The sequence below is a fragment of the Rhinichthys klamathensis genome, unplaced genomic scaffold (assembly GCF_029890125.1).
Source record: "Rhinichthys klamathensis goyatoka isolate OS25496 unplaced genomic scaffold, OSU_Roscu_1.1 h1tg000053l_1, whole genome shotgun sequence".
Classification (NCBI taxonomy): Eukaryota; Metazoa; Chordata; class Actinopteri; order Cypriniformes; family Leuciscidae; genus Rhinichthys; species Rhinichthys klamathensis.
In genome coordinates, this window is record NW_026606598.1 from 3,686,015 (window position 1) to 3,699,467 (window position 13,453).

The window sequence follows — 13,453 nt, forward strand, 5'->3', positions numbered from 1 at the left end:
CTCATGGGATACCAGCAGAGGGCAGCACCATGCATTTACAACTATTGAAACTGCAAATCAATTTGTGTAAACTTGTACATACACTGTTCATAAATCATATATATATATATATATATATATATATATATATATATATATATATATATATATATATATATATATATATATATATATATATATATATATTTATATACACACACATACAGTATATATAAAATTTGATCAGCCTTTTCAGAATCAATCCAAACAGTATCTCCTAAACCGTCATACCGCAATCTTTTTGTCCTTCCAGTTAACAGTTTCCTGCAGGTCAAACACCTCTCTTGTGAGGGTATCTAGTTTTTGCTGAAATGTCTGGTTCTCCTGGAGTTGTGTTTAATAAAGCAGAGGAAGAAAAAAGACAGATTCAAAACAGACACTACAAAGCAGCAATGAGGCGGAACATATGAAGGAAGAAAACAGGAGGATCTCAATGGAGGAGAGTGAATGATATAGAGAATCTAAACCTTCCTATTTCATCTATGAAGAACACAAAGAACAACACTTTCCCTCAAAAAGATTCCAAATCATTTACAACTTGATTATCCTGCAAAAGCTTTGAAACACTTTGTCTAATGCAGACTCTTTTTTAGTTTTTTGATGTTTTCAACTGAATTTATGGTCGATAAACCATTTCTGTTCTGGTCTCTACCTCGATGAGTTCATCTCGCTGACGAATGCCCTCCTTCAGCTCCTCTTGTTTGTGCTGTAGAACTGAACATGTGTGCTTCTGTCGCTCTAGCTCCTGTCAATCAAAAGAAGAAGAAAAAATACATTCACACATAATCTGCCAAAGCTTGTGTTTAGGGTTCTAAACACAATTAAAATTACGATTAATCGCATCTAACATAAAAGTCTGTGTTTACATAATATGTATGTATGTATATATATATATATACACACACACACACAGTATATATGTATAAATGTGTGTATATACAGTATATACACACAAAGAAATATATAATATATTTACACACATTGGTCTGTGCATTGGCAATAAACACAGCTGGACCATACAATGCTTTTTTGCCTGATTAATTATTGCCAAATTAATCAAAACAGTTTTATTAAGCAACAATTTTCTAGAAACAACCAATTTAGTACCTTTGATTTCTCCTCTGTTTCCCTGCGCAGCTCTGACATTTGCTCTTCCATCTCCTCTAAAACATCTTTGAGTGTGTCCACTTGGTAAATGAGGTTCCCCTTTTCATTGTCCAGCTGAGCGTTCGATACCATGGCTTTCTTGTACTTCTCCTCCACTTCTGACAGAGATTCCTGATGAAAGGGAGGAACAATCCTTAACACACAAGTACTGCAAAACCACTACAGAACTTAATGACAGGCGAATAAACAAAGCAGACTCTGATCACTGCACTGAAGATTAGATAAAAATGTGAAGTGCAGGTAAAAATTGAGGAAGTAAAAGTGTAATACAACTCAATGCTATACATAAAATTGAAACAACAACAACAATCTTTGTCTAAAGTCAAGGCCCTTTTACTAAACAGACATTCCTGGTCTTACTGTGATTTTTTTTTAAGGCTGGTCGTTGTAACTCTTTCTAAAATGGTAATAACTTGCTCCTCCTCTTCAGCTCCTTTGCTCCAATCACCTGTCCAATTCAGGTTTATTACCGCTCAAAGGTTGAGGTTGATAAGATTTGTAGTGTTTTAGAAAGAGGTTTCTTATTCAACAAGGCTGCATTCATTTAATCAAAAATACAGTAAAACAGAAATATTGTGAAATATTAATACAATTTAAAATAACATTATTTATTCCTGTGACGGCAAAGCTGAATTTTCAGCATCACTACTCCAGACTTTAGTGTCACATGATCCTTCAGAAACACTTTGGATATGCTAACTTGCTAGATAATGCTAGCTCTAAAAATATTTCTTATTTATCAATGTTAGAAAATGTGTGCTGCTTAAAATGTTTGTAGAAAAACTGGATGCATAGAAAGCAAAAAAAAAAAAAAGCATTTATTTGAAATAGAAATCATTTGTAACATCGTCTTTACTGTCACTTTTGACCAATTAAAAGCAACCTTGCTGAATGAAAGTATTAATTCTTTCAAAAAAATATCTTACTGACCCTAAACCTTTTAACAGTAGCATATACAGTAATGGCAACTTCTTAAAATTCAATCACTTTTCAATAGATAAAATCAAATCTTTCCCTGCATTAACACTTGTTCATGTAAGGTTCCTTCACAAGTTCTTACTAGTATCAGGATATTTAATGCATTAAATAACTACAGCTTCCAATAATGTGAACTGGACAAACACTAAAAATTCTTCACACAGCTACAGCTGAAACACCCAGTGTAAAGGTGTGTCTGCGTCGTCCTCCATCTTCTTTAACAGTAGTTTGGAGTGAGGCAGAAGACTTCCATGTGACTTTGGCGCTTTGGAGCAATTACCTCTTCAGGCAACACGACTGTGGGCTAAACGTGACTCTAAAGAGCTAATGTAGTGATTGAAAGACCCATGCAAGGCTCATGCTTTCAGACTAAAGAGTGCAAAGTGTCTGATGTGTTAGTGGAGGATGAGGAAAGGCATGCGTTGAGCTCAGGACCCTCTACCTTCAGCTCTTTAAGACCCTGCATGTATCGGCCCTCTACATCCTGAATCTGGTCCTTTAGATCATAGATGTCCTGTTGAGATGGATGAATGAATCATGGGAAAGGTTTGGCATTCACTGAAGGTCAGAGCGGTGACCTCTGATTTTACATTTTTACAAACACAGAAAGGGAAAGAGCTTCCCAAATGCATTCAAACACAAAGAGGAAAGAAAGGAAAAGATTAACACAGACACAAATAAAACCAAGTAATGCTGGGAAATGAACAAGTGGATTCTCTGAGATCAAATGCATTCAATAGGAAAGTATGATGCTCTATGCTTAGCCAAAATATGTTCAAAGGCAGGTAGATTCATCCTATTAAAAAAAGTTCCCAGAGAAATCCCCTTTTACAGAGAGTTTGTGTTGAATCTGTAAACTAGCTGACTGCAGATAAACAACATAATTACCCTTAATTCGCTGAGAGAAGCCTCTGCATCCATAATGACACTTCCAGCATCTCCGCTGCCCCTTCTAGAAGTGCTTCCTCCCAGAGATGCCAGAGCAGCTGCGGAGAGCGCCGGGGTGGCACATCGAGAGGATGGCTGCAGGACACGAGACGAGAGCACCCATCAACAATGAATTAAAAGCTGATTCAACAACCTTAACACCTGTTGGTTACATTTATTTGCAAAAATGAATTTTTGAGATAATTTGTTTGCAGAGGCAAATTGGTTGGATATTTTATCATCAAATGCAATGACATTCATACATTTTTCAGTGTGACTCAAGTGTGCAAATACTTTTTGAAGCTGCTGTATATTATTAGTTTTATTGATTGATATTTAGAGGAATTAATTGTGTATTAAGCCTAACCAAAAAGTATCTTAACAAAACGTTCAAAAGTACGGGATTAGTATTGTTTTTTAAAGAAGTCTCTTATGCTCACCAAGACTGCATTTATTTGATCAAAAATACAGTAAAAACAGTAATAATGTGAAAAAGTATTACAATTTAAATCAAATGTCTTCTATTTGAGTTTATTTCAAAATCGAATTAATTTCTGTGAATTTTTCAGCATCATTACTCCAGTCTTCAGTGTCACATGATCCTTCAGAAATCATTCTTATATGCAATTTTCTGCTCATGAAACATTTCTTATTATTAGGATACATTTTTTATCATTATCTTATTTTATCATTTTTTAGGATTCTTTGATTAACTGAAAGTTCAAAAGAACAGCATTTATTTGAATCGTTTGTAACATTATAAATGTATAAATATTATAAATGTAAATGTATCTTTACTGACACATTAATTTAATGCATCTTTGCTAATTAAAAGTATTAATTTCTTTTTTTTTTTTTATCTTACTGACTACAAACTTTTGAACACTAGTGCATTTAATTAGTAATGACAACAACAATAACATAAATCCCTTAAACCCGCTCTAGCTCCCAATCTGAAAATATTGACCAAATTCAGACGAACTTTACCCTAATGAGAAGAGTAAAATTAACTAGGCTCTTAATTATGGCTCAAATGCCAGTCTACAATAGGAAGTGGAAAATGATCTCTCTTCCTCTTACCCGACTGAAGGTGTCTGTAAACTGCTTGTCACATTTCTCATCGAGCTGAAAAAGAAGACGATACCATTACTCACATTGAAACCATTAGAAATACATACTTGGCGTAATTTGAATGACTATTAACAGGGTTTTGCCTTAGTTAGTGGGATTCTACTTGCTGTAGTTCCAATAACTGATTTAGGCACGTCATGCATGGCACATAAGAATTTAACCAGCGACATCCAGAGTCAGTGCTCTGGCCAGACTTTACCAAAGATCTGCTATAAAACCAAATGCTGACAAGTTACAGATACACACGCAACAGAGGTAATGGTTAGATGTATTTAAACAGGAATGATTTTCGGTGTTATGATCAAGGCAGTCTCTAGCTGATTCACTTATTGTTCGAATAATGCATGTAAGTGAAAGTTGAACAAATTCAACTTCATTTGATACCTTCCTAAAAGCGGTCGTTGAATAAATCAAATAAAGCAGTCGTCCAGTCAAATTTACTGCAACTTTCACAGAGTATTAAGCCATGCAAAGTAAAGAAACTTTAACAAATAACCTATCCCTATAAAGTCACCATCCAGTGGTCTTTAGTGAAGTTGTCACACCGGTTAATACTTCATGCATGTCTTGACTCACACTATCCAGGTCTGGGATGCTCAGATCATCAAGATCAGAGACAATGCTGCCTCTGCGATTAGAGCGGCTGAAATAATCAGCAGCCGTCTCAGAGATATCCGAGAAATCAGACAACTACACAGACAGACAAGAACATGAGAAAGATAAAGGAAAAAAGTAGCAGCAATGGTAAACCTAAAGAAAGAAGTTGTTTTTGATATATTTTTTTTTTTATGAAAACAATATGTGGTTGCATTGCATTGTTTACAGTTTTTTTTTATTCTGGCTCACCACACTATCCCTTCTCCCACGTCGACTTTGGGACACAGTGCTGACAGAATCGTCATCAGAGGATGACTAAAAGTTTAAATAAGGGTGATTACAGAGAAGAAAAGAACATTGGCACAGGAAATAAAACCAAAAACCATATGTCATGACTCAAGCAGAAGTTGCAACCATTTCAAGGAAAAAGTCAATCTTTTAATAGCACTCCATCCGTATTAGTGACAAGTCATTAAACAATGTCATTGCTGTCTAAGATGTTTGGGCAATGAGTAACAAAGACACCAGCTGCATTCCTGTCCCACCTTCAGGGAACAAACTCAAGACACCACTGATGCATCCAAATTTTCACACTTTCAGATGATGCTTTGAATGCAACAAAGAACTTATTTGAATACATTTCTGGACATACTATATCCACCATCACAATTTTAACCTTTGACCAGGATGTTCTTTGACCAAGCCAACAACAACAACAAACACTCACTCAGTTGTTGTTAAACAATTTAACCACAAGGGACACATTTCTGGATACTTACAAGCACTTTCACTTGAAAACAGCCATTTGTCTTATATTTCCCTCTCTAACATTTAGAATTCGACAGCTTCTCAGCTCCTGCGGCCTCATGGAATAGAGGCACATAAACAAATTTGTAGTCATGAGTCGGAGTGTTACTATGTGGCTATGGTTGTCAGGGTGTTGCTCTGCAGTTGGTAAGGTGTTCTGTATCTTTTTTGTGTGTTGCTATGCAGTTGCTAAGGTGACCTGGGTGGTTGCTTGGTGGCTAAAGTAAAAAAAAAAAAGTCCACCTCGAAGTCTGTCGTTCGTTCAAAAGTCTGTAAGATTTTTTTTGTTGAAAGAAATGACTACTTTTTAGCAAGAACGCATTAAATTGATCAAAAGTGACAGTAAAGACATTTATAATGTTACAAAATATTTATATTTCAAATAAATGCTGTTCTGAACTCTCTATTTATATAAGAATCCTAAATAAAATGATTATGGTTTCCACAAAAATGTTAGGCAGCACAACTGTTTTCAACATTGATAATAATAAGAAATGTGTCTTGAACAGCGAAATCAGAATATTAGAATGATTTCCGAAGGAACACTGAAGAATGAAATGATACAGATTTCCCATCACAGGAATAAGTTACTTTAAAAAAAAAAAAAATAGAAAACAGTTATTTTAAGTAGTAACAATATTTCACAATTGTACTGTTTTTACTGTATTTTGATCAAATAAATGCTGCCTTGGTGAGCAGAAGAGACTGCTTTCAAAAACATGAAAATCTTACCAACCGCAAACTATTGAACAGTAGTGTATAGCTCAGTCCCTGCTTCAGTGTAGGTCTGTGAAGGTTTTCATTTTATTTTATAAACCTTAAGTTCAATTACTTAAATTTTTAAAAAAAAATAATTATGACACACCTTTCCTTAACATGCCAGGTATCATTCATGTTCGTAGCACATAAAAATGCAGGTTGAGTTACACACACAAAGTTCAATACCTGGAGTTAGACTAGAAAGAACATCTACTGTCAAAAGGTGTATAATACAGTAAAACACACACTGGCGTTTCAGAATCAACATATGCATGATCAGCTGCTGTGCGACATGCTGCAGCTCAAGACACATGTGACGCTCACCACAGGGCTACTACGGGTAGAGCTGGCACCAGAAGAATACCAGCTGCATTCAGAGGGCTGCGGGCAAAAACACTGACCACTGAGCTAACGCTGCTCCAGGGATATATGGCATGATTGTTATTTTAAAATATATACTATGGCATCACTTACAGCTCTTGAACCATATGAACTATACAGAGCATCGTCACATATGGAGGCCTGTCAAAACAGATCTCACAATTTTTAAATGAACAGATGACAAAGAGGCTTATAAAACATCACAGTTGCTTGCATGTGATCATTGGGGTTTTATCACATCCGATCACATGGCAGATGTGCTGAAAATCAGACTGACCACACTACAGCTGCGCGTCAGACCTGCAGAACTGCTGCTGGACGGAGCCTGTGAAGGTCAAACAATCAACAGCTGTCAGATATCTCTACTAAACCACTGAATCAAACAGATGATGCCAGACTAGCTTATGAAACTGAAGGAACAACCAATACTGGAATAAAGACATTGACTAGACAAGAGAAATGAACTACATAGATTATATCATATCGTAATTAGCAAGTAGGAACTTTCCAGGAGGACTCAAAGATGTTTCCTACAAAAGATTTGCAATGTGAGTAATAAACATGCAGAAAGGAAGCGGACAAACCCGTGGCGTATAGGTAGAGACGGTAGAGGGAGGAGGTTTGGAGTTCTTTAAGCTGGTGTAGTTTCTTTGGTCATGATACAATCCAGTCTAAGGAAGTGGTGTAAAGCAATGGAGAATGAACACAGATATCTGACATAGTAGTAGTTATTATTCTCAAAGATCGTGCTCTTAACAAGGAAGAACATGTTAAAGATGATGCATGAAGAATGAAGCAGCACTTGAGTTCAGGATGTTGAACAGCACTAACCAGAAGGTCCTTTTTGGAGCTACTGCCAACATGTTTTTTGTGAAGATCATTATATACAGAGCTCTGGAAGGAAAGAGCACAAATGTGTAGAATTCTTATTAACAGGATTAATTTTAGAAGCAACAGAACCTAGTAGGGCTGCACAATTTTTGGGGAAAAGCCTAACTTTTCTGATAAAAATGATGATTGTGATTTAAAAATGTGATTAAAAAAAAGCTCTAGGTTTGCGGTGCTTGTTTGTAAGGCTGTGCAATTTGGCCAAACAAAATGGTTATAAAAATTAATTATTTTTTATTATGATTATTTCATTTTAAAATATTACATAAGAAATATATCTATTTCACTGTAAAATAGAAAATGAGCATTCAAGAAAAATAATATAATAATAATTGTATTGTACACTATACAGTACAACTGTACAATTAAAAATAAATAAAAGTTCTTCTGTTTTTTCACTATTTCTCATGTTAAAGACTTTGTATGGTAGCACTTCTTGTGTTATTGCCTCTAAGATTGTTGAAACGCATTTGCAAGTGTCTTTGGATAAAACCATCTACTTAGTGAAAAAATGTAAATTTAAATGTAATATTTATGGCTGTCTAATTTTCATCATTTTTTACACATTAATCCATAAAGCTTTTATTTTGGCAGAAAATCGCAGGGAGCTCTAAAAGCTTCTCTTTTGTTGACAACAGGCGTTTTATAAGCGATTCTCGTTACAAGTTTAGGAAGTAGTTGGCACATTGCGTTCCCAATTGTATGTTAAAAGTGACCTAAACTCAGAGCAGGTGCAGAGATGAGTTTGTGTGGACTGTGGAGGAGTATTTACTGCAAACAGAGCCGCTCTGAGACACTGAAAACACAGATTATAAGCTGCTCGCGTGTAAAAGAACAGCGCCGCTCTTCACTCTGAAACATGCAGAGCATATATTTATTTCATTAAATCACAGCCTTTGCCATTTGATAATTTGAAAGTCACTAAGACTAAACCTAATCACGATTTTAGTTTTATTTTGATTAATCATGTAACCCTAAAATATCTAGTCATAGATATCCACAGTTATGATCTCATAGGAGAAAGCTGGAATGAACGAAGATCCCAGATCTTGCCGTCTCTCCTTGTATTAGTCAAACAGGAGAACTATAAAACACTTAAATGCTGAACAACTGACACTCAATGGAGAAAAGACATAAACTTTTAGATACATACAGTGGAAAGGGAGCTCTTCAAAGTGGAACTACTGGAGACACCAGACTGCAGAGAAAACAGCAGTCAATACAATCACCATCTATGCTGGATTTACATATAACATGAATTAATCCATGCCGCAGACATGCCATGTGCGCTAATAAGGGAGCGTTATGTCAGACCATTTTCTGTTAGTGCCACAACACAATGAGTCAGTGGTGATATACTTCATTTATAGAAAACCACTCAACTGTGTTAGTCATCAACAGCACAAAATCTGCCTGTAATGTCCACACATATCAATCTTGAAGTAACCTGCATGCAAATCAAAAAACATTATTCTTTAGCTGCCTTTTCCATGTATGAATTTCAAAATTAGCTTATTTCTAGATTTTCCATGACCATGGAAACCCTGTATATCTTTATTAATAATCAGCTTTATCCACTAAATTTTAATTAGTTGGTTAGTCAGAAGAAGAAAGAAAACTCCACAGTAATTGATAAAAGTCCACGCAGTGACATTGCTAACTCAGCTGGTCCACACGGTAATATGTCGCGGAGAAAATCCAAAGTGTGGGAACATTCAGAGAGGGTAAAGAATGACCACAAAAAGCTGATGTGCAACCTCAAAAATAACTTATTTAAAACATGAAGCCTTTCATTAGCCACTTTACGTGGCCGCTTGCTCTAACGTTAATGTGAACCTAGTAAAATGTGTACTCTTTTAGGCGCATATCCTAATGTGTTCATGCGGAGTGTGGAAGCTAAATTAGCCACGTCCACGCCATCCGAGCACATCTCAAGTGAAGACTTCACAGTGAGCAAGACAGAGTTCAGTTCTCTCCGACAATGTGGACAAACTTGTGTTCCTTTTTCATAAGATCGGCGTGTCAGGTATAGCCTAATTGTCCATATTGTTGAAGTGTTTCAGTTTGCTGTTATTTATTTGTTTTATAATGTATATTTATTTTATTTGTGTTTTGACCTCTTGAGTTTTCATTACATGTTAAGGCTACTTGTCCATCTGCTTGATTATGTTTGCACTGATATTTCTCTTTTAAGCATTTCAATTGACTGTATATGTATTTATTTGTTTCTTTATAATTTATATTTATGTCCTACATTTTAAAAAAAATTCATTAAATTATTATTTTTTAAAGATAAGGCTGTTTTTTATATTATAGGCAATTTATTTTGTTTATGTTCTGATCTCAGAAAAGGTTAAGCGATGTGTGCGGTGTCGCTGCAGCTGGAGTGCTTAGTTTATATTTTAAATGCTCATTGTTATGGTTTAGTATTTTCCAACTAATGGGTTGCCTTAAATGAACAACTAACAGCCAAATAGGGAAATCTTTAGTTGGTGGCAGCACTTTGTAGAGTTATATAATTTCAATAAAATAAAAGCCAAATTATTTGTTACATTGACAATCTTGGCCACAAAAAGCTTGTCTATCTAAGAGCGCAAACAAAGTTAGTATGCAGTAGTCTAATTTAGAGTCATGACACATCACACACACACACACACACACACACACACACACACACACACACACACACACACACACACACACACACACACACACACACACACACACACACACACACACACACACACACACACACACACACACACACACACACACACACACACACACACACACACACACACACAAGAAAACCATGTTGCCAAAATACACACAATACAATGCCTGGATAAAAACACACACTGTGACGTACCAACAAGTCTCTTCTCCTGGAAGAACTAAGCCGACTAGAGTGATGAGAAGAACTGCTCAAGTCTCGTAAAGATGACGAATTTGACTTTTAAAGTAGAGAGAAATCCAATAGGCAAACATTAATTTGCAATTTCCATGGCATGATTGTAACATGTTGTCTCTAAATGAGCTTTTAAAACTACTCTCCAATTGTTTGTGATTACGGGATCAATAAAAAAAAAAAGCTGAATACTTGGTCAGATTTCTATTTGCACAGCAGGTACCAATATTTCAATTGAAACAATTATTATTATTAGGGTTCGAATGTCTCCAATATGCCATTTTTCACACTGGCTTGTGGGTATATATTACTCTACACAGCTCCTGAAAATGAGGAATATATCTTCATAAGAAACAATAGTTCTAAATGTACTTTCATAAAGTCCAGAATCACACACCCTATAACTTCCGACACTCCGAACCGATGCTGTGTCATCATTTAATCCCTGTTGATGAGAGATTGGAAGAACAAAGGAATAAGGAAACATGAAAAGAGAAAGAGCAGGAGACAGACAGCAACATCAGGAGATACAGACCCGTCGGCTGTGGCTACTGGAATGATGACCATGACGGGCCTTTTCTGCATCAGCCTGATATGAAGAGAATGAAGGAGATAGCATTTAAACAAAAGAATGCTGCACGTTTTAGGCTGTTAGTGTTAGCCTTCGCCGGCAGTCCTAAACAAACTCTAAACACACTTAACATGCTGATATTAGGGTCTATAAGGCCTGTTCAAATTTCAGGGCAAGCATAAAAGCTTACTAGCAGCAATATGACAATAGGGGCTGGGCAACATAGCTAAAAAAGCCCTCAATTTTTACCCCTTTGACAAAATAGATATTTATGCATTTGCTTTTACTGATGCAGTTAAATAGTAAATATCTATCTCAAAATAAATGAATGCATATTTTCCACAATTTTATTTACTGAATAAATAAATGTAATTTATTTTGATTATTAATTAAATTAAATAAAACAATCATTTTCACTGATATGCACCAATATACAAATCATTATAAAATAAACAATTTAATAGATGACAAATACAGTGCAGGGTTTTGAAAACCTTCATTAAAGATCATAGCTGCTTATCATTTCCAAATAAAATGTAAAAATGTATTAAAATCACTGTGATATTCACAAATGACAAATACATCAGGAATTTATCACCCAGACCATAAAGTAAATGTAGCCTATAGTTAATAGTTTTTATACAGACAAATTAGAACACTGAGATCCATTTTTACTGTAATACACTCACATGCACAGACGCATGCAAACACACACTCAAAAAAAAAAAAAAAAATCCTGAAAAAGTGAATCCAATGCTATCCTAAAAGAATACTATTTTTAAAGACAACAACAGAACCACACGCGTTCTTTTATAAATTCAAAAGAGCACAAGTTATATTAACAAAACATGCATGTGAGCCAAATTCAATCAACTGAGTGTATGAGAATACAGATAGCACACTCCCATCTGATGTTCTTTATTAGTTAAAGGAAAAAGTACATGCATGTCCAAACTGGCCTAATCTTTCTCATACCATCCATTGGTGGATTTGCCCCCATTTCCTGCTAGAGGAGGAGTGCTGATGGTAAGACAGCTGTGAGAGAGACAGCCACGAGACAAACACAAAGACTTCTATTGCACTTCTATATGACAGTGGATTGTTTGGTACTTGTGAATTTCTGACAGTGAAAAACATTTCACAAACAAAGACTCTGACGAATAAACCCATTAAGATAACATTAGACATACTGAAAGTATGCACTTAGTAAATATATTCTTCCAACCAGGTCTGTGATTGTAGGAACTCACAAGTACAGAAAACACTGACAGATACAGCTGACATCGATAACTGAGTCATTCACATGTGTCTGCAAACATTAAAAACACACTGTACTGTCAAAGGCCTGTTTCCACTTATGAGCTTAGTTAGTCAGCTAGCTAAATCTGGTTTTTGAAATCTGGAACTATTTGTAAACACAGTCATACTTATTCTTCTGAACAAAAAAGCTTAAAACAACACAAGCAAATTACTCAAAAAGCTGCTCAGAGGATCTCTAAAAACCATCTTTCAGCTTTGGCTTCATTGCATCAAAAGATAGGTGACAGTCTGTAGGAGATCAGGAATATTCAGAACAAAATACAGAGACTGTTCCAAAACCTAGTGAACTGCCTTCCTTGCTGTTTATTGTTTACATAGTCAGCATCCTAACGGAAATGGAACCTCATAAGTGATCGATCTGGAACAAAGCTATATAGTCAGCAACCCCACCCATCATACTAATAGTGCTCATCGTGCAAGAGACTGGGTTCAATATTTTCAATAGAGTTTAGCAGTATCATTTTTCTAAGGTAATGGCCCGTCGCAATGCATTATGGGTTTTCCTTCTCCATGAAGGATATATGCAAAGCTACATCAATTAGCTGCACATTGAATGTGTGCTTATGATGCCTTACAATGCTGCCTATACATGCAGTTCACTAGGTTTTAGTAGAACAGCGGATCAATGAAGGACAGATCTGCAGGTCAACAGACCTAGATTAAATAAGTATAGTAAACACATAGGCATGGTTCTGGATTTGGGCAAAGGCACAGGAAAGAGTTATAAAGCCCTTGAGAAACTGTGCATTATAGGGGCTTTCGCACCAGGTAGTTCTAGGAACTAGCCACCAGGGTGGTTCCCCGAGAACAAATGGTTCCCTTAGGAACATTTTCCTGGTTGCATTCGCACCGGCAATAGGAACTCTGAAGTGACGTAAGCTGCGCTTGTTGTTGTGACGTTTATTTTGACGGCGCTGAAAACACCAGAGCCTGAGCTCACAGTGCTTGCATTCTCCGTGTTCATTAGTTCATGAAACCCT

The 13,453-nt window shown here is 35.9% G+C and overlaps 1 protein-coding gene across 10 annotated transcripts in view; it reads right to left on the reverse strand.

Annotated features, from left to right (window-relative positions):
- lrrfip2 (leucine rich repeat (in FLII) interacting protein 2) overlaps nucleotides 1–13,453 on the reverse strand; it is a 28,500-nt gene that overhangs the window by 4,288 nt on the left and 10,759 nt on the right. For 2 of the 10 annotated variants that reach the window (XM_056248230.1, XM_056248229.1), the window contains 18 exons: nucleotides 12,129–12,188; nucleotides 11,118–11,171; nucleotides 10,980–11,027; nucleotides 10,544–10,627; nucleotides 8,828–8,872; nucleotides 7,618–7,680; nucleotides 7,371–7,457; nucleotides 7,064–7,111; nucleotides 6,880–6,927; nucleotides 6,730–6,786; nucleotides 5,089–5,154; nucleotides 4,819–4,932; nucleotides 4,192–4,236; nucleotides 3,073–3,207; nucleotides 2,627–2,698; nucleotides 1,147–1,317; nucleotides 692–784; nucleotides 271–363 (listed from right to left, as the gene is read on the reverse strand). In XM_056248230.1, the coding sequence (XP_056104205.1) occupies nucleotides 271–363; nucleotides 692–784; nucleotides 1,147–1,317; nucleotides 2,627–2,698; nucleotides 3,073–3,207; nucleotides 4,192–4,236; nucleotides 4,819–4,932; nucleotides 5,089–5,154; nucleotides 6,730–6,786; nucleotides 6,880–6,927; nucleotides 7,064–7,111; nucleotides 7,371–7,457; nucleotides 7,618–7,680; nucleotides 8,828–8,872; nucleotides 10,544–10,627; nucleotides 10,980–11,027; nucleotides 11,118–11,171; nucleotides 12,129–12,188 (1,383 nt within the window). The remainder of the gene's footprint in view (nucleotides 1–270; nucleotides 364–691; nucleotides 785–1,146; nucleotides 1,318–2,626; nucleotides 2,699–3,072; nucleotides 3,208–4,191; nucleotides 4,237–4,818; nucleotides 4,933–5,088; nucleotides 5,155–6,729; nucleotides 6,787–6,879; nucleotides 6,928–7,063; nucleotides 7,112–7,370; nucleotides 7,458–7,617; nucleotides 7,681–8,827; nucleotides 8,873–10,543; nucleotides 10,628–10,979; nucleotides 11,028–11,117; nucleotides 11,172–12,128; nucleotides 12,189–13,453) is intronic. The other 8 variants (XM_056248231.1, XM_056248232.1, XM_056248233.1 and 5 more) reach the window with 8 other exon arrangements.